Source organism: Mastigoproctus giganteus, chromosome 7 (assembly GCF_048544385.1).
Source record: "Mastigoproctus giganteus isolate SK-2022 chromosome 7, ASM4854438v1, whole genome shotgun sequence".
Taxonomy (NCBI): domain Eukaryota; kingdom Metazoa; phylum Arthropoda; class Arachnida; order Uropygi; family Thelyphonidae; genus Mastigoproctus; species Mastigoproctus giganteus.
Window position 1 is genome coordinate 100,620,835 of NC_143581.1, and position 24,591 is coordinate 100,645,425.

The 24,591-nt window shown below is 37.3% G+C and overlaps 1 protein-coding gene across 1 annotated transcript in view; it reads right to left on the bottom strand.

The window, feature by feature from the left end:
* The window catches only part of LOC150083109 (uncharacterized), a 773,496-nt gene that overhangs the window by 305,368 nt on the left and 443,537 nt on the right, over window positions 1-24,591 (bottom strand). The window contains exon 10 of the mRNA XM_090378391.1: window positions 14,129-14,296. Coding sequence (XP_090234517.1) covers window positions 14,129-14,296 — 168 coding nt within the window. The remainder of the gene's footprint in view (window positions 1-14,128; window positions 14,297-24,591) is intronic.

Sequence of the window (24,591 nt, forward strand, 5' to 3'; positions counted from 1 at the left end):
ATAATACTAGACCGAAACTTGAACTTCACATCTCATCTCTGTTATCTCAGAATGAAAACAAGGAGGCTCTCGGCCTTGATAACCAAAATCACCAGGAGGGACTGGGGACTAAAGAAGAGGGCCCTCTCCCTTCTATACAAAGCTCTGTTCATCCCTATCCTTGCCTATCGTGCAGGTGCCTGGTATCAGAAAGCAAACACAGCAGTCAACAAGAAAAAGCCGGAGTCGATCCATACTATTGACAACAAGAGCCTGCTGCACGGTGAGCACCCATGCGCTCCAGGTACTGGCGGGCTTCCTTCTCCTGGACCTGGAGATTGTGCGCTGTGGGCTGCTACACCAACATTCGAAAGGAAGAACCACAACTTATCTAGGTTACACAACAGATCTACAGAAAAGCAAATCCTCAAAAAATAAGGTTAACGGAACACCTGCAATCTATCTGGCAAAATAGATGGAATCTTACCACAAAAGGGCAAGACACCAAAAAATTTATACCCGATGTCAGCAGGGTATATCCTATTTCCCCGTCCTGGTTTTCCCCTGGCTTACACACCACCTTCCTTCTTACGGGACACGGATCCTTCAGAGGGAAACTCCACGAGCTGGGAATCTCCGACAACCCAAGCTGTAAATGCGGTCAGGAGGAAACCTAGGAACATCTTATCCATGACTGTGACAACTATGAGGACCTCAGATGTCAGCTATATACATGCATCAACTCCTTGCTAAAAGACCGAGAACAAATAATATTGCAAGTAGAAGATAATTACTGGGCTTTCACCGTCTTTGCCCGCAAACTCTTTGAAAGACAAAGATCCCTGCCACATCATCACTAACCTATGAAACCACAAACGTAACTACGTGAGATGACTGCAAAACTCTGAACTAGTGACCACCTGAAGCAGATAACAACACATGAACGAAACAAACTGGACCTGACTTCTGGACTTGGACCTCCACTGGACCAATGCAAACACGAAGATTGAAACTGGGACTCGAACCTTGAAGATTGCATCTTATGATGCCATACAGCCATATAGCGCCTTGGCTCTGTCTAGCCTGCTTTTTATTCCTCTTTCCCTAGCAGGGGGGCAAGGGATGGTCTGCTGTCTCCCCCCCCTCCTGCCACCCCTCTTTCTCCTCTGGTGGGGCATGGGCATGCCCCACTATTTCAAAGGGGTCATCTTCCCTATAGACCCCTTACTTCCAATTTCCAACCCCCCAGTCTTCCACCTCCCCTCCCATCTCTTTCTCCTTAGAACAGCACCTGCCCCACACATACAAATTTAATACGCCAAAATTCATGCCCGACCTATTAGGAAATCTTATCACCTCCAGCGCTTATCCCTTATAGCCCCTCTAAGTAGCGTATAATGTACCATCTGTGCCCAAAAGAAAAGAATTTTTATTTTAATTATATATATATATATATATATATATATAAAATAAAATCTGCTACTGCCACTTGCCACAATACCATGATTATGTAGATAGGCATCATATGCATGTAATTACAGGTGATCTCAACTTGGTTCCACACCAGGAACTGAGAACAGTACTTTCCTATGGTTTTAAATACAGAACTAATACTAGTCCTAATGCCAACAATATTACCAAACAAGTACACTCTGACCTTATGCAATTTTGCCTTAAACTTGCATATAAGTATAATTTACCACTAGAGGCCTTCTATAATTGGCTGGTACTTACCAACAGCGAACTTAATCAACATATATGTAGGAAGCTTTTACATAGGAAGCAACATACCAATAGAGATAGCAAAAGATATAACATGCAGTTAATCAAGCGACAATTAAAGGATTTACAGGATATATTTATCATAACTACTATAGACAAGGCCGCCAATAATTATAGTTTCATCTGCAAAAAATTCTACGCCTCACTGTTATACGATGAACTACATAGCTAGATCAAACGGTAACCTTGGTACTATTACCAAGAAGCTACTAGCTATACAAAAAAAGTTAAAACTTAATAACTACAACACTAACTTTCCTTTTTTGCATGGTATACCCAAGTTTCATAAATCGCCTATCAGTTTCAGATTTATAACTTCATGTAGAAATAGCTACTCAAAGGTCCCGCATAGTAAGCTAGTTGAACTGATCTTCAATACTATAGATTGCACTAGAATTATTAGTAATAATAGACCTATTTTAACCTTTATAAAGAATAATAAGCATAACATCAAACACATAAATACATATGATTTCAAAAACTTATTCACTAGCATAGAATAATAAGCATAACATCAAACACATAAATACATACGATTTCAAAAACTTATTCACTAGCATCCCGCATGATAGTTTAAAATTGGTTTTAAATAATTATTTCACAGAATATAGCGAAATTTTACCCTGCCAACATAATTACTGGGATAACCTATTTAATCTTTGTATTTCCAACAACTATATTTATAATGGTAGCAATATTTTCATACAGCATACCGGCATAGCTATGGGGGCGAGTAGCTCGTGTCTCATTGCCAATCTATATCTACACCATTTTGAAAACAACTTCGATAAAAATATCAATATGTTCAGATATATAGATGACTTAATTGTGTTCAACTATATTAACTTTCATACAGAAGCAGCTAAACACTACCCGCAGGATTTGGTTCTAAAGGTCACTAACAAGAGTGACTCTTGTAAAGCTGCATATCTGGATATAGACATTCATATTAAGAATAACAACTTAACTACCAAGGTATTTGACAAACGCAAAGAATTCAATTTCAAAACTATAGACCTAACCAGTTGGGGTACAAATATCCTTAAAAACATAATAGTATCCTTAAAAACATAATAGTAACACAAGGTATCAGAAGATTATATATCTGTAATAATAATAGTGATGTTATAGACGCTCTGATCGATCTTAAGCATAAATTATTAGATAACGGTTTCCCACATAATTTCATTATGAAACATATGAGTACTGCTTTGTCCATAGCCCTAAAAACATACCACGATAATCTAAACCAGTTGGATACCATGGATTCTATTAGGCATACCGTATATTGAATTATACGTACGTGGTACTGTTTTAAAGGAATTATTATTTGGTATAGTTTCTTTGTTTAAAAGGAATTATTATCTGTTTTATACATTGGTATCTATGGAGCGAGTTGTTTACTAATTAGCCTATGTCTATACATGTACATACTAGGTACTGCTGCATAAACACGCTATATATAGCTTACGCCTTAGAAAAGTGGTACCTATATGTGTTTTTACAGTAGGAATTAATTCGTTATATTTTACTAAGATTTCTCTTCGACATCTGAGAATTATTAGTTTTGTTTTCTCTACTATAGAGGGCACTATTATACTTTTGGTTCATCCCAAACTTGGCTATTATTGGACAAATCTTAGGTGGCGCAGTATACGCGGTAGTTATAAATGTCTTGTGCGTTAACAGCAGGCGTTTAGTTTTTCCCGCCTTGGGCCACGGTAATGTATGTTAGGTAGATTCTTTGATGGGACTATACTGGTTCTACGGTATTAGCTCCTTTGTTTAACGCTTTACATAAAGTTCGCCACTACGTGATATTCTGACGTTAGATTTATAGTAAATTATCTTAGGAATTAGCCATTCCGTTTTTTCTGTTCCTTTTCGCATTCTATTGATATATTTTACTGGCTCTTACTACTTAACCAGGATCCCTACTATTAGGGTCGGGAAGTTACACTCCCGGTTTTATCCAATGTGTTATCGATAAATTGCTTTTCCTTTTCTTTTTCACTTTTATCTATCCTCTTGCGTTATTTTTTCATATCTCACGAACTATTAGAGTAATTCGAGGGGGAGTGAGGTACTATTGCTTTAACTACTCTGCTTTCCGTTCGCCTTTAGTTAGCCAAATTAGCCATTTTCAGCAAATATTAATAATTTCTCAGTTGTGCTTATAATGTTGCAGCGATCGGTCGGGCTAAATATCATTCAGCCTGTATTCTTACAAATTATGGTCAGACATACCCCTTATTGGATGGCTAGATTTATACTGATTTATAGTCTTTACTATAACCTAATTTTAAATTAGATGAATTATCCATTATTATGGAATTTTGGTTTTGTCATACAGGCAGATGATAACAGAAACCGATGACTCAGTCTAACATGGGTTGGTTATTTTGTAAGGGTTTAGCCCTCGACAAAGTCTCTTGCAAAATGGGTTTCCCATGTAAGGCTTATTATGTTAACTAACTTAATATTTTATAATTTTTCATGTAATTTTTCATGTATACTGGACGTACGGTTGGCCTGGGGCTACATCGATTTTCAAACTATGGAGGTACTTACTTTACACTATAACTTATTCAATTTGGACATACCTAACGTCCGATGTAATGGTCTATCGTTTGATGGCATTAATCGGTTAGTTGTATATGTAACACTTAATAATTTTATATATTTTTTACAATTTAAACTCTGTAATATTTGGATTCTATATATCATCATCATCATCATCATCATCAGCCATTTTCAATCCACTGCAGGATGAAGGCCTCTCCAGCAACTTTCCAGTTCCTTCTGTTTTGAGCACTGGCCATCCATTTACTACTCGAAAACTCATGAATTTCATCTATCCATCTCCGCCTTTGTCTTCCAGGTTTTCTTCTAGCTCCTCTTGGGTACCATTCTGTTATTTTCTTAGTCCATCTGTCATCATGTCTTCGAGCTATGTTGCCCAAGATCATTTTAGTTCTTTAGTTTTGATAAGAATGTCCTTTACTTGAGTTTGCTGCCTAATCTATGTGTTTCTCTTCTTATCTAACAGTCTGATTCCCAATATGATTCGTTCCATTCTTCGCTGTGTAGTTCTCAGCGTCTCTTCCATTCTTTTGGTGAGTGCCCAAGTTTCACTTCCATAAGTCATGATTCATTATTTTACGTTTCAGACAAACTGGGATATTGCTCTTCAGTATGTGACTATATTTCCTGAATGCTATCCATCCAAAATTTATTCTTCTCTTGACTTCCAGCCATTTATCATTATTACAGCTAATAACTTGTCCCAGATAAGTATATGACTCCACCTTTTCAATTACTGCTCCTTCAATCATTATTTCCCTTTCCGTGGCATACTTGTTCATCATTACTTTTGTTTTAGCCATATTCATCTTTAGTCCAAAATCCTTACTAACTGTGCATAACTGATTAAGATTTTCCTCTAATTCTTTGGGATTGTGGCTTATGACCACAATGTCATCTGCAAATCGTAAATGGTTTAGGTACTCTCCGTTCACATTGACTCCTTTCTGCGACCAGTCTAATCTTCTGAAAGCTTCCTCAAGGGCAGCAGTAAACAGCTTCGGAGATATTGTGTCTCCTTGTCGAACTCCTTTCTCGATTTTAAATTTGCTACTGTCTTTGTCTAGTCTAATAAAGGATGTAGCACTCTCATATATTTTCTTCAAAATCATAATATATGGAGTATCTATGCCTTGTCTTTCCAGTGCCCGAAACATTGCCTTATGCTGTATGGAGTCAAATGCCTTTTCATAATCCACAAATGCCAGGCATAATGGTGTTTTATATTCATTTGCTTTCTCCATTAGCTGTGATATTACGTGAAGGTGATCCATAGTTGAGAATCCTGTCCTAAAGCCAGCTTGCTCTTTCGGTTGATTCTCATCAAGTATTCTTTCTAATCTGTTAGTAATGACCCTTGTGACCAACTTGTAGATATGGGATAACAAGCTAATTGGTCTATAATTTCCAATTTCTGATTTATCTCCTTTCTTATGCAGCAAAACTATGATTGCATTATTCCACTGCTTAGGCATCACACCTTTTCTAATGCACTTTGTGAAGAGCCTTGCCAGTTTTTGTTATGTCTCTTCCTCCCAATTTTAACAACTCTACAGTAACTTCGTCTTCCCCCGGGGCTTTCCGATTCTTCAATGCATGTTCTACCTCATTAGGAAGAATATCGGGTATGTCGTATGTGTTGCTACTTTGCAATCCATCTTCCCCACTGCTGGTATCATTCCCTCGCTCCTTGTATAATTCTCTATAGTAGTCTTCTGCTATTTGAATTATGCCTTCTCTACTGTTTATAAGTACACCATCGCTATTCTTCAGTTTCAGTATCATTTGTCTTTCTGTATTACTGCTCATGGCTGCTGATTTAAATCCTTTGTTTTCCCTTAATGCTTGTTCTACTTTTCTTGTGTTAAATCTTCTTATGTCCTCTCTGAGTCTCTTTCTAATGGCTTTGCATAACACAGTATACTCAATTTTCTCCCTGTCAGTGTTTTTCTTGCTCTTCATTTGTCGTCTTTGGTTCATCATGACAAGTGTTTCTTGACTAATTTTTTCTTCTTTGGATTTCTGTTTCCCTATAGGTTTCTTGGACTTTATCACTTTCAGAAAGTTGTAATATTCCTCCTCGATATCTTGGTCCTGAGCACTCTGCAGAAGCTCAAACTTGTTCTTAAGTTCCAGTACATACTGCTTTTTCTCCTCCTCTGTTATTTCAAAGACCTTTGTATTATTTACTCGAGTCAGTTTTTTCCTTTCCTTTCCTACATCTATATCAAGTGTACATCTTACCATTCTGTGATCACTTCCAACATTTACCTTATTCAGGACGGTAACATCATTCACAATATATCTTCTGTTAGTGAGGATGAAGTCGATTTCATTAGTTGTTAATCCATTTGGACTCTTCCATGTCCACTTTCTGTTCACCCTTTTCTTGAAAAAAGTGTTCATTACTGACATTCCTTGAGATTCTGCAAATTCCACAAGTCTTTCACCTCTTTTATTTCTTTCACCAATTCCAAAATTTCCTATAGTTCCTCTTTCTGAGCTGTTTTGCCTTTTTCCAACCTTAGCATTGAAGTCCCCCATGATAATAGTGTAGTGGGTTTTCTGCTCATCTACAAGACTCTCAATTTCAGTGTACATTTCTTCAACCTCTTCATCATCATGGCTCGATGTTGGTGCATAAATCATTATAATCTTTAGCTTGTACCTCTTAGAAATCTTGAGTATTAGTCTTGACACCCTTGGTGATGTACTTTTGAATTCCAAAATGTTGTTTTTAAAATCTTTATGGACCAGAAACCCAACTCCACCTTCACTCCTTTCACTGTTTCCATTGGTGTACAGCAGATTTCCACTTGATAAACTTATAAGTGATTCATTTCTTCTTCTTGTTTCAGCCAAACCGATGATATTCCAATTCACATTTTCTAATTCCTTTTCCAGTTCTAATATCCTGTCTTCACCGATGAGTGATCGTACGTTATAACAGGCCAAGTTCAATTTCCGTGCATGGCAGCCTGGTCGTACCCAGAGATTCTTAGCACCCTCTGCCTCCACTCTGATCCTCTCGCTGCCGTAAGAGGGAGAGTGAAAGCTGCTGGGGACTGAGGGCCATTTGTATTGTTGTGCTCTCATTGCTGGAGGGTTTGGTCTTTTCCTCTTCACGCTGACCAGGCGTCTTGAAGAGAACCACTCTACACGTTCGTTGCCACCTAAGTGACGTAACAGGGCTTACCATCGAGAAGGTGTGCATGAGTGGATTTAGGGAGGCAGGCCAACCGGACTTCTCCTAAATCTTCTGTAATAGAGAGATATTGGATCCATCAGTGTTTTAGGCTGAGTGTCTGATAACACACAGGATACCTGTTCCCCTCTAAGCCCCATTCTATATATATATATATATATATATATATATATATTTTTTTTTTTTTTTTTTTTTTCTGTTGTATATATATATACAACAGAAAAATCTAGAAATAATTTAAAGAAAAACCACTATAAAAGTATATTAAAAGTAAAATACAACATAAATTATCATATTACTAAAGAATAATATATATATATATATATATATATATATATATTTTTTTTTTTTTTTTTTTTTTTTTTTTAAGGTCCTAGCCACTGAAATCTCAGGAAAATAGGTGGTAGGACCTGCCAGAGCAAACTTTAAAGGAACACCTGGCTGGCCTCCATGTGGCGGAGTACGTAAACGACAGGTCCCATCTGGGGCTTAGCGGCTAACAAGCCAGAGGAACAAGGGGCACAACATATTACACAACACATGACCCACACACTTTTAAACCTCTGACCTTGACAGCGTGTCCTCGATACAAAGAACATACGCGGAGATGGGGTAAATCCCTGGTGCCATCAGACCCAAAAATACTCTGTACTCTGTCCCCATTCTTTGGCTTCTCTAATTTTGCCTTGGCCTCTCTAATTTTATCTCTGGTACTATTACAAATCAACTTGTAGCTGTTGTAGCTTCAGTACTATACATTGGTGCTCTGTAACTGTCTCAGGCTACCTTTTTCTGCTCTATTTGACTGGCCAACAGACTGCATTCATTGATTTTGGGAGTCTCCTCATGCAATATTTTCTTAATGGTACGCAAGCGTTCTGGGCAATCTGCTCAATTAATAGGTGCCCTGTAGTGCATTAAACTGTCAAGGTCTCCTCTTCTGAAATTAAAAACTATACTTTTACCTTTAACTACTGCATCATCTTTCTCATGACAACGGTGTAATCACTATCTGCCAATGGTTCTTGTACATTAAGCACATCATTACTTACCAATTAGATGTCAACTGATTAGTAAGAAATTATGAGGTGAAGAATATTCTCAACCCTAGTATTATTTCTGACATGCTGGCCGGTACAAATAATAATCATTTAGTTTATTTAGAAACATTTTTCCACAAAGCAAGTTTCCCTCCCACTTACTTATTCTAATCAACCTGAGACACATTGAAGTCACCCATAATAAGAAATACGCATTTGCTTGCCCATTTAATTTGAATGTAAAGGCTCTGTCATATTCTTTACAATATTCTGGTCTATAGATTACTCCCATTCTCATTATAATTTTTCTTCCAAATTAAATGGAGCGACCTGCCAGAAGAAGATAATTACTTCCTCATATCACACACTCTATGCCAGCAGACGTAACTTAGACCACAGAAATAGCTCTGTTCACACTCAGGGTGCTTTGATAAGAAGCACGACATCACCACCCATCCTATCTTTCCTAAATACATTAAATATACAATAGTGGAACTAGTCATTCCCAATTTCCTGGTGGTACCATGTTTCTGTTAACTCTATAATCTCAGCATTAGATGTCCTAACCAGCAGTTCAAATTAAGCCATTTCATTGACAACACTCCTGACATTACTATAGATACAGTTAAAACTAAGTATTCTTCTGCAGTTTACTACCCTGAATTACACTCAGAAAAAAAATTGCTAACCTGAATTTATCTCCATAATATCAGAAAAAAGCATATCTATATTACCCTTCTCCCTCCTAACTAGCAGTTTCCCTGAACTCAATGTATCCTCAAAGTATCCTCAATGATACTGGCAAAAATCCTTGAATCACATTTGTTTAAATCAATGGTCCCAAATTACAGATCCCTTCAAAAGTAAAAAAATTTATGGACCTCTTCAAATATATATATATACACGCAGTTCCCGATTTTACGAGTTAATCCATTCCTAGTGCACGCTCGTAAAGCAAGTATTTTTTTCCATAGACAATGTTAAACATAGGGGTTATGTTATTAAGAATGAAATTAGTTAGCTAAAAGTTTATGTCTAAACAATTAGCATTATCATTAGTACAGGCATATGATCCAAGAAAGCAAGCTTATGCAGCATCATTCAAAAAAAAAAAAAAAAAAAAAAAAAAACTTCTCCCATTTCACCCCTCCATTTGTTCCAAATATCTGTCCAGCTCAGCCTTAAATTTATTTAGACTATCAACTTCCACAACAAAAGATGGAAGTGTGTTCCACCAATCAACTACCCACTGGCTAAAGGCAAACTTACACACATCTATCCTACAACTGACTTTCCTCAATTTGAATTTATGCCCTCACAGGAGATTATTCTGAGTAAGAGTAAGAGTAAGAATTCCATCAGCATTGAGCAAGCTCAAACCATTCAAGGCATTATTCACCTCAATCAGATCACATCGCAGGTCCCTAGTCTCCAGACAGTGTAATCTGCAAAATTTAAGCCTTTCTTCGTAAGAGCAACCCTTCATTCAATTTACTAATCTTGCTGCCCTTCTCTGTACTCATTCCAACAGCTCTATATCCTTCCTAAACTGAAGCCTCCACACCTTGTACTGTATACAGATACAGTACAAGGTGTGGCCTGACCATTATCGTATACAAGGGGATAATCACCTCCTTATCCCTGCTAGAAAAATTCCTACATAACATTGACAAGACACCAGGAGCTACTCTTGCAGATCATCTGCACTACTCAGAAAACTTCATATCTGCTTGAACAATTACCCCCAGTTAATTTCCATTCTCTACCACTGTCAGTGTAGTACCAAAGAGTTGATACATTACTCTGGAGTTACTGCTTCCCACATGCAGTACTTTACATTTGCCAATAGTAAACTTCATTTGCCACCTCTCAACCCATCTGCTCAACTTTTCTAGACCTGTTGCAGCAGCTTACTGTCATTAGTGTCCTTAACAACCCTGCAAACATTCATATCGTCTGCAAACTTGGACATTAAGCTTGATATACCATCATCAATATCATTTATAAATACAGAAAACAACAATGGGCTCAACACTGAATACTAGTGGATTACATTAGTGGTGTCCCTCAGGACTCCTCTAATAAAATTAGTCAACAAACAGCAGTGTCCATTGATTACCACTCTCTGTCTTTTCCCACTCAACCATTCCTTTATCCATAGCAGCAATTTGGCTCCAATGCGACACTGCTCCAATTTGTGCAGCAGTCTTCCATGTGCAACAGTATCAAAAGCCTTTCTAATATCCAAATGTATGATATCAAAGTTATTCCCTGCATCCAGTTCCTTTATGACCACATCATCGTATCCAATCAAATTGGTCAGACAAGACTTCATTCCCCTTAACAAAACCATGCTGTGTCCAAGCTATAACTGAACACTTGTCTAGATGATCCTGCAGTGCTTTTTTAACCAGTGCCTTCATTAATTTCCCTGGAACAGAAGTTAAGCTAACAGGTCGATAATTACTTGTGTCACCTTTGATCCTCCTTTGTGGACTGGGGTCAGATTTCCATATTTCCAGTCCATGGGTATCTCCTCCGAGTCCAAGGAAGCTCTCATAATTATGGCTAAGGGTTTGCTTCCTTTGCTGCCTCCTTTAATATAACTGGATAGATCCCATCCACCCTGGGTGCCTTTTTTATGTTTATCTTCAACAGTTTCTTCTCCACTTTCCTCTCAGTTATTATAAAAGCATCAAGCTCACTGCCAGAGTTTAATTCACCTCTGGAATTCTCCTCCCTAAACAGCTTCTCATGTATGAATCTACATTCACAGATGAGGAGTTGTTCAGGGAGGGGAAATGCCAGAGGTGGATGCAAAATACTCATTTAGTTTGTTAGCCACATGAGCAGGATCATCACCAATTGAACCATCAATATCCAGTGGACCAATCTGATTCGTTCCTTTACTTCTAGCGTTTACATAGGTAAAGAACTCTTTGTTTTTCTTTGCATCCTTTGCCAAAGATTTCTCATAATCTGCCTTTGCCTACCTAATCTCCTTTGTAACTTGGTTACAGATCAACTTGTATCTATCATAGGCTTCTGTGTCATGTGTTAATTTGTATGTATCCCATGCATTTTTCTTCTCTGCCATATGCCTCATTAGTTCATCTGACATCCACTTAGGCCTAAACCTGGCACAATATTTTTCATTTGGCATGTAAAGCCTAGTCGCTTCCAAGATAAGTTCTTTGAATGCTTCCCATTTTGCATTTGCTGTTGGTAACATCATCAGTTGGTCGCACTGTATAGAATTTAAATACTGTCTCAGTCCATCGCAGTCGCCTTTACGAAAGCAATAACCCTTCCCTTTACCCCTAATGGTAGTTACCTCTTTGAGTAAATCCCACTTCAGCACACTGTGATCACTGCCACCTAGTGGTTCATTTACCTGCAGATTCCTAATGCATGAAGAATCACTACTGATAATCAAATCAAGAGTATTACTCCCTCTAGTTGCCTCGTGAACATGCTGATGTAGAAAACAATCATCCAATAAATCCACAAAAGCCTTGCTAGTGTGTGAGTGACCAGCCCCCAAATTCCAGTCAATATCTGGGAAATTAAAAAATCCCCCATTATAAGACTCTCTGATTTACTGGCCCACTCTATTTCCCCGTACAGTTTCTTATTATACTCATCAAAGTCATTAGGCCTATAGCACACTCCTACTCTCAATTTTGATCTCCCAATGCTTATGTCACACCAAACTGACTCGACACTGCACTGTCCAGCAATGTTGACTGGCTTCACTTCCTTGGATTGTATGTATTTCTTAACTAATAGCATAACCCCTCCTCCCTTCCTATCCCTTCTGTAGATATTGTACTCCCCAAATTCCAGTTCTGCATTCCTTATATCTGTGTGACACCACGTCTCTGAAATCCCCACAATATCTGCCTTTGATGTTTTGTGCAATACCTCAAATTTATTTACTAAACTCCTAGCACTGGTGTACACGCAAGCATGTACCTGTTCTTTTTCTTAGCTACCCTAACACAACCCATGTGTTTACTTGTACCCCAATAATTCCCAGCAATCTCTGAAATATCCTGCATCTTATTTTCCAGGCTGCTGCTCATTCCAATAGAAGCAGTGCAAGAATCACTTTCTCCTCTGCCAGTGGCTACTGTTAATCTATTATTCCTTGTATCCCCCTAATCTAGCAGTTTTCCGACCCACCTAACACTGCCTCGATAGCATCAGCAAATATTCTTGCACCCTTTCTATTTAAGTGTATCCCATCCCTGTAGAAGCAGTCTCTCCTGTTAACAAGTACAGACCAAGCTGAAAAAAATTCTACCCCTTGAGCCTTGCACAATCTTTCCAAGGCCGAATTGATCGACAGGGCTCTCATCATATACTCCCTCCTATCGTGTCTGGGCAGAATTGCAGACACTTTCAAATTCAACCCTAATTCACGGCTTTTTTTCAACAGTGACCTGTATTTGTTAAGTAATTCTGCCGGTCTCCTACTCTTAATATCATTAGTGCCAACGTGTACAACTATATCACCTTTTGTGCCCTTAAAAGATGATATCCGCTCTACAACATCATCAACCTTTGCCCCTGGCAGACATACCCTGGTCCTGTTCCACCTATCATTAGCAAATCTTTTCAAAGAACAGAGAATTCTTGTAACATTAACAGAATCATAGGCAGCACTGAAGGAAATTTTTCCAAAAGAAAAGCTAATCAAACCTATTCCATTCTACAATGAGACACAGTCATTTGGATGGGTTGGCAACCTTATCAATTGAACATTCTGTTCCCCAAGGATTTAGACCACGAAGGATGATCCAAGGAAGGTTTGTAGCTATTAAGGATCAAAAAGTAAATTTTTGAATTTATTTATTGTTCATTAAATACTAAAAAGGGGTTTAGGGCTGAAAGCCTCAGACTATGGGAATTTACTAATCAAACATTAGTTTTTTGTTGGACTTTTTAGCCTTATTAATCTTTACTGTCGCACACCATCTGGCATCTCTCATATTGTGGAGTTATATTAACCATACCCAGGCTTTGAAATGGTGCTGTCTGAGTGATGGTATCCAGAGAGAATATGTAACGTTAGTCATCTCTACTGGCAAAGTGTTAATTTTTCAAGATAGTGTAATATTAGGGCAACTAGTAAAGGCAAACACTATGAGATGTAACAAAAACAATGCCATATCGATTACTTTGGTGATTTACTGTGAACTAAAATGATGCCTTGCACTAATAGCTTGTTTATTGAACTTAAATCAATGAGTAATATTTTTGTTTTAAAATTTTAATATGATAAATTCAAAGAAAGAAACAAAATAATATCAAGATTTATATTTTAATTTTGAACTAAAAAAAAAAAAAAAAAAAAATTTTTTTCCAGCGTTTATGAAAAGGAATGAAGTTTGGGATAGATCAGGATGCTACAACCCTTTGAACCATCTGTGTAAAATAAATATAGCTTAAAATTTGTGGTCATTGTTATAATGGTTAGGATTTGTACCTACATGAAATTATTTTATATGAAAAAACAATTATGCCATCAACTCACATTTTTTAATGAACGTCCTAATGCTTCTCCTACACTACCTTTCTTGGATTTTTCAGTAAATGCACAGGTTGACTTTTCTCCTGAGGTACTAGATGTGTTAATAATTTGTTCCAAAGCCGACTTAGTTTCCATAACAAACTGAAACATGGAATCTAGTGTCACTTCAATCTAAAACGAAAGAACAGCATTACTAAACACAAGTGATGTTATAATAATATTGCAAATAAAATATAAGTAAAAACTTTATTACACATCTTAACTATAAATCACATCCCAGAATAAAACAGCAAAGTAACAAACACAAATTAGCTGGACTGCCGTGGCTCAGAATAGAACTGAAGAGGGCGATTCTCCAATGCATCACAGTCTAAAAAAATGTGCAAAATATGAAATGTTCGCAGACCTTTCAGGAACAGGATATGATTTAACCAAGGAGGATGTCTTTTCTGTGTGGTAGTGCAGAGAGTGTGAAGAAATTAGGTACCAACTCAGCATTCTGATAGGCATTATGTTTGAGGTGTAGATGCACCTTGAAGGAATTAAAATAGGGACCCATTAAGCCCTCAGTTGCTCACCCTTATACATCACTCAACACAGCAGCAATCTTCAGGGCAGAATGCATTGGTCAAAAAGGAACTAGTTATTGTCAGTGAGTCAATTGTCAGGGACATAGGAAATATATTTGTGCAAAAAGGATAGGAGGAATTGCACCAGGGTGCGTCTGCCAGGACATACCTTGGTGCTATTCAACCAGGAATAAAGAAGATCTGGATACCCTTCACTGTAAACGTTCAATAAAACTCAAGGAAAGACAAAGGATTACACGGAAAAACTGTATGAAAATAAAAACATTATTTTTCCTTAAAAATTATTATTAAGAATTTAAATAACGAAAGTATTTAAAAGTTGTATTAACATCAACATCAACAGATTGAAGTGGGAAGTAGGATGAAATAGAACCGGATATTTTAGAGGAGGAAGTAGCACGGGCGCTGAAACAAATATGAAGGAGACGCCCATTGATGGAATACCATCAGACTTGTTAAGACATTTGATATATATATATATATATTTTGTGCTGGGAGATTAGGTAAAGCAATCTGTGACCAAAAGACTGGAAGAGATCAGTGTTTATTCCAATCCCAAAGAAGGGAGATGCCAGAAATACCATACAATAACCTTGATATCACATGCAAGCAAAATTCTACTGAAAATCATTCAAGCACGATTGTACAGAATCATTAGGAAGCAGAAGCATATGATGCAAGAAAGCAAGCTTATACAGCATCAACCATAAAAAAAAAAAAAAAAAAAAAAAACCTTCCCATTTCACCCACCCATTCGCTACAAATGTTTGTTGAGTTTTGCCTTCAATTTATTTAAGCTGCAAACTTCTACGACAGTTAAAAGTTTGTTCCAACAATCAACCGCCCACTGGCTAACGGCAAACTTCCACACGTCTATTCTACAACTGTCTTTCCTCAATTTGAGTTTATGTCCCCTCAAGTGATTAAGCTGGGCTGTTTGTTATTTGTTTGTTTGTTATTTGGTTTTTAGGAGCATTAGCAACTAAGGCCATATTGCTCCTGGGATATGTGGTGGCCATTCCCTGACCTTTCCGCACAGGGCTCCCACTCCTGGGTTTTTCCACCCAGATCTGGGTTTTTTGATTGTCATCTGGGTTGATAGGTTTTTTTCGCAAAAATATCTCATTATCTGGGTTTTTTCGGTAATTTTTAATTTTAAGTCAAAATTTATTTTTATTTCTTGTAAATACAATAAAATTTAATACATTTAATAACAGTTTACAATTTTCTTAATTTTATATTCTAACCTGATCATAATTTGTAATATCTCAAGTGCTTGTACAAAATACTACAAATGTAAAAGGATTTCAAAGTTTTCGCAGGGTTCTACACTATGAAATTACGTTTACATGTTCATACATGTAAGCATACATGTTCGTGTTACTAACATGTATGCGCAGCCTATTGAGGAGGCGGAAGGCGGTCTTTACTGCACAGTCTTTTGTGATCGTTCGTGGTATTATTGCATTATTTGGTGTGATTTTTACATTTATGCGAGTACTACATACAGTGATATAATAAATTTAAATTGTAGTGACTATTTCTATTTTATGTTAATGGATTAGTGATTTATTTTTTATTTTATAGAACATTTTAAATAAGATAACTGCTAATTAGCCATATCCACAAATTGCCCACAATGTCTGAAACTTGTTCCCCACAGAGAAAGATGAGTAAACGGTGGTATACACAAAATTTTAGAAATGAATGGTTAGAAGATCCGGAATTAAAGGATTGGTTGAAAGAAGACAGTAATGAAAAAGGTGCGTCTTACTGTATTTGTTGTGAAATGAAATTTAAAGAATGCCAATAAATCGATGTTACTAGCGCATAAAAATACAGTTAAACATAAAAAAAGTGCAAATATTGCTAAGACAAGTTCAACGTTAGACACGTTCTTCACAAAAAGTAAACCTACAGAGAATGAAGAATTATCAAAGACAGAGTTAACAACTGCTGCACTAATTTCTGAGCATAATATTCCATTTACGCATGTGATCACCTTATAGAAGCATGTAAGAAAGCATTTCATGATAGCAATATTGCAAAACAAGTTCAGATAAAGGCGACTAAAGTCTCTTATCTTATACCAGATGGCATAGCCTATCATGAAAAAATATACATTTCTAACATATGCAGAAACAACAAGTTTTCAATGATAATAGATGAAAGTACAGATTTATCTTTATCGTTAGATATTTTGATATTAGATATTTTGATATTCAAAAACTTGATGTTGTAGATGTGTTACTTGACACTGTTTGTGTCGAAAATGGTACTTCAGAAGGGCTTTATCAAGCTGTAAAAGATCTTTTCATAGAAAAAAACATTCAAATAAGTAATCTCATTGGCTTTGATAGTGATAATTGTGCCACTATGATGGGTACTAAGAGTGGGTTCCAGTCATTGCTAAAAAAGGATGTACCATCAGTATTTATAATGGGATGTGTTTGCCATTCTTTTGCATTATGTGCTAGTCATTCAGTCAAGGTACTACCATCATATCTAGAAATATTTATAAAAGATATCTCTTGTTATTTTTCCCGTAGTAGTAAAAGATTAAACGAGTTCAAAATGATTCAAGATGTTGTAGATACTGCTAAGCATAAAATCCCCAAATTAGCACAAACACGTTGGTTATCCTGTGGCAATGTAATAAAAATTATTATTGAGCAGTGGGATGCGTTAGTTCTTTATTTTCAGTATCAATCAAAAATTGACAAAATCGATGGTGCAGGGAATATTTACAATATTATGATCACCAAAGGAACTAAGCATATGTTGTTGTTTTTAGGATATGTACTGGAGAAAATAAACTGCCTGAATATTGAATTTCAATCCGAGCATTTCAGATTGCACTTACTTCATTCAATGGTTTCAATTGAGTATAAAAAATATTCTTAGTTTTTTCATAAAAGAAGTCATTACTTCATGCAAGCTGGTTGAAATTGATCCAAGCAATGCAATAAATCATAAGCCTCTGAATAAATATATTTGGGAGGCCGTTGTATGGCCTTATTAAATTCAACACCACTTGGTGACAGTGAAAGGAGGTTTAAAAATGATTGTTTAAAATTTCTTGCTGAACTTTGTATGGAAATCAGAAAAAGATTTCCTCTAAATGATGATGGAATTATCGCCAGTCTCAATGTTCTTGACCCAGCAGTGATACATGATCGTGCCAATTCGCCATCCTCAATTTTCCATTTAGCAATGCAGTTCCCTCACCTTGTTTCTGAAGACAAACTAGATCTTCTAGATGATGAATGGAGATCATTTCGTTTAAATCAAGATTTAGATTTCTCTTACAAAACCATCCCTGAGTTTTGGTATCTGTTACGTAATGTAAAAGATGGCTTTAATAATTCTAAATATGAGATTTTATCTAACTTTATGACCAGTCTAACTATTTTCCCAAGTAAACCCTATAAAAACAAAAGCCACAAATTCCCTTAAACCAGAAACTGTGAAAGATCGACCAGTGGCAAAACAGGCGATAAATAGATCTAATCAAAATTGCTATACATGGACACCTAAATCAGAACTGGTAAAAGAAGTCATACAAGGAACTTGTCATAAAAGATACGAAGAATGTTTGAAAAAAATGAAAGAACTTCAAAAAATAAATGTGGAGGGAACTGAATGGGATGAAAATTCTGATTACAATTAAATAAAAGATATTTTTGCATGGTAAGTTTTATCTTATTTGTGTTGCTGTACTATATGATGAAAACTAGGTTTTTTTTGGGTTTATTTAAGTTGCAATCTAAGTTTTTTTAAAATTTGTGAGTGGGAGCCCTGTTTCCGCATCCTTCATATTTGGTGGTCATGGGCTCGAACCCCGGTCTAATCAAGAAGCATGTGCTACGCACTGTTGCTCCTGCCCACCTGGCTACAGAGGTGCCATTTTAAGCTGGGCAAGAGGAAGGATCCCATCAGCAGTGAGCATGCTCAACCCATTCAAGCCTTTATACACTTCAATCAGATCAACTTGCAGGTGCCTAATCTCCAGACACTGTAATTTGCAAAACTTGAGCCTTTCTTCATAAGAGCAACCCTTTGTTCAAATCAGTAATCATTGCCCTTCTCTGCACTCATTCCAGCAGCTCTACATCGTTCAAAAAATGAGGCCTCCAGACCTGTACACAATACTGAAGGTGTGGCCTGACCATTGCCTTATAAAAGGGGATAACCACATCGTTTTGCCAGTTGGAAAATTACTGTATATCACTGACAAGACACCATGAGCTACTCTTGCAGACCGTCTGCACTGCTCAGAAAACTTCATACCTGGACCCAGGTCCTTTTCGTTCTCTACCACTCTCAGTGTAGTACCACAGAGTTAGAGTTAGCATTAGCATTAGTAGAGGCATTTGATGCAAGAAAGCAAGCTTATGCAGCATCAGCCAAAAAAAAAAAAAAAAAACCACTTCCACTTCACCCCTCCGTTTGTTCAAAATACCTGTCCAGCTGAGCCTTAAACTTATTTAGGCTATCAACCTCCACCACAAGGGATGGAAGTCTGTTCCACCAACCAACCACCCGCTGGCTAAAGGCAAATTTCCGCACGTCTAGTTGATACGTTACTCTGGGATTACTGCTTCCCATATGTTAAACTTCATTTGCCACCTCTCAGCCCATCTGCTCAACTTTTCTAGATCCTGTTGAGGCGGCGTACTGTGATTAGTGTCCTTAACAACCCTGCCAACCTCGAATCATCTGCAAACTTAGACATTAAGCCTGATAGACCACCATCAATAAATACAGAAAACAACAATTCACCCAACACTGGAACAGTGGAGGACTCCACTAATAACATTACTTCACAAAGACCAATGACCATTGATTATCACTCTCTGCAATCAATCCCTTTATGCATAGCAGCAATTTGCCTCCAATGCCACATGCCACCAATTTGTACAGCAGTCTTCCATGTGCAACAGTATCAAAAGCCTTCCTAAGATCCAAGTATATGTTAACAAAATTATTCTTTGCATTCAGTTCCTTTGTGACCACATCATAGTATCCAATAAAATTGGTCAGACAAGGCATCCCCCATAACAAACTCATGTTGTGTCTGTTAATAAAACTGAAGTTTTGCCTAGATGATCCTGCAGTGCCTCCATTACTTTCCCTGGAACAAAAGTTAACCTTACAAGTCTGTAATTACTTGTATCACCCTTTGATCCTCCTTTATGAATTGGGGTAGCATTTGCACCTCTCCATTACATGGGCATCTCATCTCCTCTTAGTTCAAGGAAGCTCTCATAATTATGGCTAAGGGTTTGCTTACTTCCTTTGCTGTCTCCTGATATAACTGTTTTTCCTAAAGTTTATCATCAACAATTTCACTCCCCACTTTGCACTAAGTTATTACAAAATTATTTAGCTCACTGCCAGAGTTTAATACTACTCTTGCATTCCCCTCCCTGAATAACGACTCATGTGAAAATATAGATGCAAAATACTCATTCACTTTGTTAGCTACATAAGTAGGATCATCAACAGTTGAACCATCAATATCAATTGGACCAATGTGATTCATCCCCTTCCTTCTAGAGTTTACATAAGCAAAGAACTCTTTGCTGTGTTTCTCTATATCCTTTGCCAAAGAGTTCTCATAATCTGCCTTTGGCTGCCTAACTTCCTTTGTGACTTGATTACAGACCAGCTTATATCACACATAGGCTTCATTACCTGTCACTTGTTAATTTATATGTATTTCATGCATTTTTTTAGTACATCGGACATCCATTTAGGCCTAAACCTTGAACAATATTTCTTAGTTGGTATGAAAAGCCTAGTAGCTTCCAAGATTTATTCTTTGAATTCTTCCCATTTAGAATTTGCTGTTGGTCCCATGTATAGAATTTAAAAATGGTCTCAGACCACCATAGTGACCTTTACAAAAGCAAAAACCCTACCCTTTAACCTTGATGGTAGTTACCTCTTTGAATAAATCCCAAATCAGCACACTGTGATCCCTGCCAACTAGTGGTTCCTTTATCTGCAGATTCTAAAGGCATGAAGAATCACTACTGATAACTAGATCAAGAGTATTACTCCCTTGGGTTGCCTCTTGAACATGCTGCTGCAGAAAACAATCATCAAATAAATCACAAAGCCTTGCTAGTGTGTGAGTGACCACCCACAAGTTCCAGTCAATATCTGGGAAATTAAAATCCAACATTATAAGACAATCTGATTTACTGGCCCCCTCTATTACCCTGTACAATTGTTTATTATACTCATCAGTGTCATTAGAACCTATAATACCCTCTTACTCTCAATTTTGCTATGCCAGTGTTTAGGTCAGACCAAACTGACTCGACACTGCTCCGTCCACCCATGTTCACTAGCTGTACTTTTTTGGATTTTATATGTTTCTTAACTAATAATATAATCCCTCCTCCCTTCCTGTTGTGTCAATCCTTTCTGTACACATTGTACTTCACAAATTCCAATTCTGCTCTGCTTATTTCTAGGTGAAACCAGGTCTCTGATATTCCAACAATATCTGCCTTTGATGTTTTGACCAACACTTCAAATTCATTAACTAAATTCCTAGGATTGGTATACACACAAGTAAATACATGGGCTGAGTTAGCTACCCTAACTCAGCCCATATATTTACTTGTTCTGCAGAGACACCCAGCAATCTGTGAAATCCCCCACATCTTGTTTTCCAGGCTGCTCTTCATTCCTGTAGAAGCAGTGCAAGAATCACTTTCACCTTTGCCAGTAGCTACTGTTGATCTATTAGTCCGTTTATCCCCCCAAGCTAGCCATTTTCTGATGCACCTAACACTGCCTTGATTGCTAGAACAAATATTCTTGCACCTTTGTGGAAACCAAGCTGTTTCCACAAAGGAAGATGCACTTGTGATAACAGCGCCAACATCCGCTGGACCATGTTTTTCAAAGCCCACGATTTTAAGAAAGACGTACATATGTGCTTCATTGACCATACCAAAGCATTTCATTGTGTTGAACATGAAAAATTGTGCAATTCTTTGATAGAATTGGGGGTAATGGAACACACTTGGTTGAGTGTATACAATCATTGCACACTAATCAGGAAGCAACTGTCTGAACAACATTTGTAGATACAGATCGGTTTGAAAGAGGAAAAGGGGTGTATCTTATCCCCATTTCTATTTAATTTGTATATTGCATCAGTTATGAGAAAATCTGGATGAGTCAGATTTTGTAATGAAACTTGGCAACAGACAAATTTAAGATATGCAGTTGATACAACTCTGCTTGCAGAAAACGAGAGCAAAAAATTGGCACTACAGCTTAACATTAAGAAAACAAAAATTATGACAACATCTAGGCTAGTGAAAAGTTAAAATTAACAATGAAGATGTTGAATCAGTGCGGGATTTCATCTTTCTTGGATCTAAAATCAACCAGGACAGAGAATCTGGCCCTGAAATTAAAAAAGAATTTCAGTAGGAAGCAGTGCATGATGAGCATGGAAAAGATCTGGAAAGACAAAGACATCAGCCTAACAACGAAGATAAGAATGAGTAATGCTATAGTGCTTCCCATAACAACTTACTGGTGTGAAAGCTGGACAAAAAAAAAAGCAGACAAAAGAAAAATTGACATTTTTGAACTCTGATACTCGAGAAAGCTGCTTTGTGTACCATGCAAAGCAGCTTTCTCCAGCCTCTCTCTCTGTAACTTTCGCAGACAATGAAAGTTACCAAGAGAGAGGTTTTGGGTCACATCAAGCCAGAGAAACATTACTGGAAGCCAAGATCAACAAGCTATGATTGATGTATTATGCGATCCAATTTACTGGAAAAATTTATAATGCTAGGAAATGTCAGAAGAACAAGGAGAAAGGCTGGAAAAGAATACATTAGCTTGACACTGTCAAGAATGACACTAGCATTAAGGACTTGAAGGAAGCTGCTAAAGAACGGATAGCATGGAGGCAGCTCACCCATATAGTCTCTGAATGTCCACTGCTACTGAATGGATGAAAACAACATCAACTTGTCTGCCAGGAGCAAAAGTTGATGATGTTGTAGAGCAGATATCATCTTTTAAGGGCACGAAAGGTGATATTGTTTTACCTATTGGCACTAATGACATTAAGTGTCTGAGAACTTACTTGACTGGTATATGATGGGAGTATATATGCCTTGTCAATCAATTCAGCCCTGGAGAGATTGTGCAAAGCTCATGGGGTGGAATTTTTCTCAGTGTGGTGGGTGCTTATTAACAAAGAGAATACATCTACAGGGATGGGATACACTTGAATAGAAGGGGTTCAAAAATATTTGCTGATGCTATTGAAGCAAAGTTAGGCGGGTCAGAAAACTGCTAGCTTCAGGAATCAACAGACTAATAAATTAACAGTAGCCAAAAGCAGAGTTGAAAATGTTCCTAGCACTGCAGACAGTGAAATTGCATTGGAATGAACAGTGGCCTGGAAAGCAAGTTCTCGAGATTTCAGTAGCTCCAGGGAGTTGTGATGAACCAAGTAAATATATGGTCTGTGTTAGGGTAAGTAAGAGTAAGATCAGGTGCATGTATACTTGCATGTACACTTGAATGTGAAGTGCTGGTCATGACATCAAAAGTGAATATTGTAGGGATATCAGAGACAAGTGTCACAGATATATAAGGAATGCAGAATTGGAATTTAGGGAGTACATTGTGTACAGAAAGGATAGACATGATAGAAAGGGAGGAGGGGTTATTCTATCAGTTAAGAAATAGATAACATCCAAGGAAATGCATCCAGTTGACATTGGTGGATAGTGCAATGTTGAGTCAGTTTGGTCTGAAATACGCACTGGGAAAGCAAAAATGAGGGTAAGAGTGTGTCATAGGCCTAATGATGCTGATGAGGACAATTAACAACTATACAGAGAAATGGAGTGGACAAGTAAATCAGAATTTCTTATAATGGGGGATTTTAACTTGACAGATATCGATTGTAACTTGTGAAATGGTCACTTGCAAACTAGGAGGACTTTTGTGGACATATTGGATGATTGTTTTCTACAGCAGCATGTTCCGGGGGCAACCAGTTGGAGTAATACTCTTGATCTGATTATCAGCAGTGATTACACTGGTCAACATGTAAAATGTTACGAAAACAACCAATCTTGACTAATTTTATAAAAACCACATTAAAATTTGCCGATTAGCTCTCGTTTTCAAATTACAGTTGGGGAGCCACATATCAGAAATATACTCTACATTATGAACTACAACTCTCGGCAAAACACATTCCAACACCACAGTTTCTTTGCCACCACACTCTTATCATCACCTCACATTAATGTTGTTGTCGCCTCAAATGCATCTTCAACTCTGTTGCAGTAATAATCGAGTACTGCTAGGTAGTGGATGATTTATTCTCAGGTAACGGCTGTTCTCTGTGAGATTCCTACTTGTGTCATGTAAGTATTTGTGTATTTGTATAGTATTTGTACAGTATGTAAGATTAATATGCCCCGTAATTGTGAATAGTCCAAATGACTTGTGTTATGTTAGAAGATACGTTAGTTTCAAGAAAGAGACCTTAAATCAAGCCATGAAAAAGGCCTACTTCTTGAACTTTGGGTGTAAAGTAGTCAACCAGCTAGTACAAGAACTGGGTTCCACACATATGCTGCACTATCTTTTCATCAAACCTCAATATATGTGAGAATTGAAAGGGACATTTTATGCCTATTGCAGTGCTCATGATATGGAGGGAGCCAACAAGTTCCGTCATAGACTGTTACATCTGTATGGTGCCTTCTATTAGAGAAGGGATGACAATGAATAAAAAGAGGAAAGTGACATCTGCAAATATACCATCTTCAATTCATCCCGTGCCACACGGTGATTAGTATTAGTAATGGGCGC